This window comes from Lupinus angustifolius, chromosome LG16 (genome assembly GCF_001865875.1).
Source record: "Lupinus angustifolius cultivar Tanjil chromosome LG16, LupAngTanjil_v1.0, whole genome shotgun sequence".
In the NCBI taxonomy this organism is placed as follows: domain Eukaryota; kingdom Viridiplantae; phylum Streptophyta; class Magnoliopsida; order Fabales; family Fabaceae; genus Lupinus; species Lupinus angustifolius.
The window spans coordinates 11,822,551-11,826,316 of NC_032024.1; the positions used below are offsets into that span (position 1 = coordinate 11,822,551).

Here is a 3,766-nt window from a genome sequence, read left to right on the forward strand (position 1 = left end):
ACCAAATCATCACGAATTGTTGGTTCAACACCATCTCCAATCCTCATAAGATATTCAACAAAACTTTGGTCTTGCAAGGAATGCATATTCTGACGCAAATGTAACACATTTGTATATGCCCACAAAGGAGAGTTAACAATACATGCAGCTATCATTTCTGCATTATTACCCTTAGGTATCACTGGAAGTACCTGTCTAAAATCTCCTCCTAATATTACAACTTTTCCTCCAAATGGAGCATCACAACCTATAATATCTCTTAATGTTCGATCTACTGCTTCCAAAGCATATCTGTTTACCATTGGTGCTTCATCCCAAACTATTGCTGATGTTTTTGTAATTAGTTTCGCAAGATCAGATTGTTTGCTGATTGAGCATACTGATGATGAATCTGGGTTTAGAGGTATCTTAAACCGTGAATGTGCGGTTTGACCACCAGGTAATAATGTTGCAGCTATACCAGAGGAGGCTGTTGCTAGGACAATTTGTCTCACACTTCTTAATCTTGAAATTAAAGCACGATAATGGAACGTTTTACCTGTTCCTCTAGGGCCATCCACACAAAAAAACTTTACCATGTCTATGCTCAATGATATTCATGATGGTGTTGAAAGCAACTGATTGATCATAATTTAGTTTTCCCACATCATCCAAATCTTGATGAGAAATATGGAACGACAATTGTTCTTCAATAATTCTTGGTATTACATTATCTTCAAGATCATGTAATGGTAAAGTTGGCAAGTTAAAATCTCATATTTGTTGCATCATATAAAACATCATATGAAGGAGAATCATCAGAAGAGGATGATGTGTTAGAATATACCTCATTAGTAGTATCCTTTGTACTACCTGATCCGCAAGCCTCATCTGTTATGGTCATTAGGCACAGTTTGGCAATCTCATCTTCATTCGAGGTGCTTGATTTCGTTTCTTCCTCCGGTACATCCCAAACAATGTAAGCCTTCTTCAATTTGAAGTCTCAGGAAAGTGCTCTTTTCTTAATCAACTTTCTTCAAGTAAGTGGGACACTGGAATTTCATGTGACACGGCTTACCACATTCATGGCAAGTGAAGTGTTCTTTGCTCTTGCCTTTCCTAGTTAATTCTCGCGCCTCTTTCTCTCGAAATCGCTTGAAACCTCCTTTCTTCTTCATCAATGTCAGAGTCGTCATTGTCTATCTCTTCAGTGGGTTGTGATGTTGTGGCTTTAAGAGATATTCCTTTCTTTTTTCGATCTGATTCTTCATGCATAGTCAGATGTCCAAGCTCCATCTCATGCTCTTGAAGCTTTCCGAACAGTGTTGCCAAAGGCATGGAATCTAGATCCTTGGACTCCATGATAGCCGTCACTTTAGGTTGCCATCTCCTATCAAGTTAGTGTAAAACTTTATTAGTGAGTTCTCCTCTGGTAAACATTTTATTTAGAACAATAAGATGATTAATAATATGACTGAATTGCTTTTGCATATCACAAATTGATTCACTCGGTAACATACGAAATAATTCGTATTCATGTCTTAGCGCATTCATCCTGGTGTGGTTGACCTCGCTAGTGCCCTCGTGAGTCACTTGTAAAGTGTCTCACATTTCCTTGGCACTTTGACATTGAGATACCCGAAAGAATTCGTCGTATGATTGGGTCGAGGTAATTATATTTTTGGCGCGGAGGTTATATTGAACCTTCTTACGCTCCTCATCGGTCCATAAGCTTTTAGGCTTTTCTTTCGGTTCGTCATCCACTAAGTGAAGTGGGACGAATGGTCCACTGATCACAGATTCTCAAATGTCTGAATCAGTGGCCTCTATAAAAATATTCATTCGGACTTTCCAATAGGTGTATCCCTCGCCACTGAATACGGGAGGGCGGTTAATGGATGCGCCATCACCACCAAAGGGGTTGGTGGAACCCATTTTAATTCCCTAAGGATCACGCAAATACAGTAGAGCTAGCACATCGTACTAGCTCTAATATCACTTGTTAGGTATCAGTGGCCTAAGCACACCTAGAAGGGGGTTGAGTAAGTGTAGAGGTTATCAATCACCGCTTCTCACACCAAAACCTAGTTTTGGAAACAGCCCAGTTAATCGATTAACCAGTGGGCTTAATCAATTAACATACAACAAAAACAGAATGATCAGAGTAGCTAATTGCACAATTATTTATTAACAAATAAGCAAAGATACAACATATATTTTTATGCAATATTAACAAGTATATGGCAGGGTATAAGCATGCAAAAATATCAGCTTCTAACTTGCATTAAAACAACAAGAAATGTAAAGGAGATTAAGAGAGAACAGTGTGCACAGATAGATTTTAATCCTAGTTCGTTTGTGGTCCACTGCAAGCTACATCCAAGCCTCCCCTTCTGATCTTGGGAGATTTTATTTTTCACTATATTGAATAAAAGTATAATCACATACACCAATTCAATTTACAAGACTCAGGACGCTTCTTTCTTGAAATCCTAGAACATCTAATCCTTGGTTTGACTCTACCTATCGCCTGAGAAAACCTTTCTCGCGAATCAGCCCCAGCCAAGATTCTCATTCTCAATTTAAGACCTCTTAGTCTTGGTAAAGAATCACTCTATCTCTGTGGTGGTAAGACACCAAGAGACCAATCCAATACACACAAAAACAGATTACAACAGCAAGGTTTAATAAGCATAATAATGCTCAAAATATAACAATGAAAAACCTTAAGACTAACTCACTCATAATTCATTCAAGCCATCATGCATATGTGAGTTAATCAAAAACAGTAAACACAATATCTCTCTAAGAATCTCTATCAAGAATGCATGAACATGTGAGCAAGAAAAGGATGAGATTAAGCATAAAAAAACAGCATGCAAATCAATGAATCAACGTTAATATGGCATGTTAATCTGTTTTCCTCACACATGCATTTCTCTCTACAAAATAGAAAGTAAATCACGAAAATATGTTCTCTAATCAATCCTAAACAATAGTATGCAATGCTACACTTTTCTACAAATTACCTAAACTTATACAAAGAGTTTTGACACTTCAAATTGTTGCAATCAGTTAAGCAGTTAAAACAGAAAACAGTTATAACATAAAACTGACCTGTTAATCGATTAAGTTACCATGTTAATCGATTAACCAGTGTGACATGATTAAAACAGAAACCAGTTGTAACAGAAAAACTGATATAACAAAAAAACAGTTGAGTTAATCGATTAAGCCACCACGTTAATCGATTAACCAGCATATTAAAACACGTGAGTCAAAAGGAAAACTACTCATATGTTATGCTTAACTTCTATACATGTTTTAGCAATTATATTATGCCCAATATGCACATATAACATGTATGATTAATGCATGAACATACATTTAACTAGATGATGTGTCTCATGAATGTTATATGACAATTATAATGGCTTGAGAGACTTGCATCTAGGTTTACCTCACCTATATTCACTTACTAAGGCACACATCCCAGACTACTTAGAATAATGACTCTTTTTATATAACCTAGTCTAGATATGACCAATGAGCTCTAGGCATGTTGATTGTTGAACCATCTTCAAGCTTTAATAAAACCTTGTATTCATCAAAACATAGGCAAAACATTGCTAGTGCGATCCTTGACACTTTGCACTTTCATTGAGCACAATTTGAGAAATAGTATAAAGTATATCTACCAACAAAGACAGTAATTAAAAGAATAGAAAATCATACTGGTGAGTGAGTTTGATAGATTTGTTGAATAAAATATGTGAAATTTATATGA

General features: G+C 36.3%; 1 protein-coding gene across 1 annotated transcript in view; it reads right to left on the minus strand.

The window, feature by feature from the left end:
- LOC109329317 (ATP-dependent DNA helicase pif1-like) overlaps positions 1-578 on the minus strand; it is a 14,485-nt gene extending 13,907 nt beyond the window's left edge. Inside the window, exon 1 of the mRNA XM_019562992.1 lies at positions 3-578. Coding sequence (XP_019418537.1) covers positions 3-578 — 576 coding nt within the window. The remainder of the gene's footprint in view (positions 1-2) is intronic.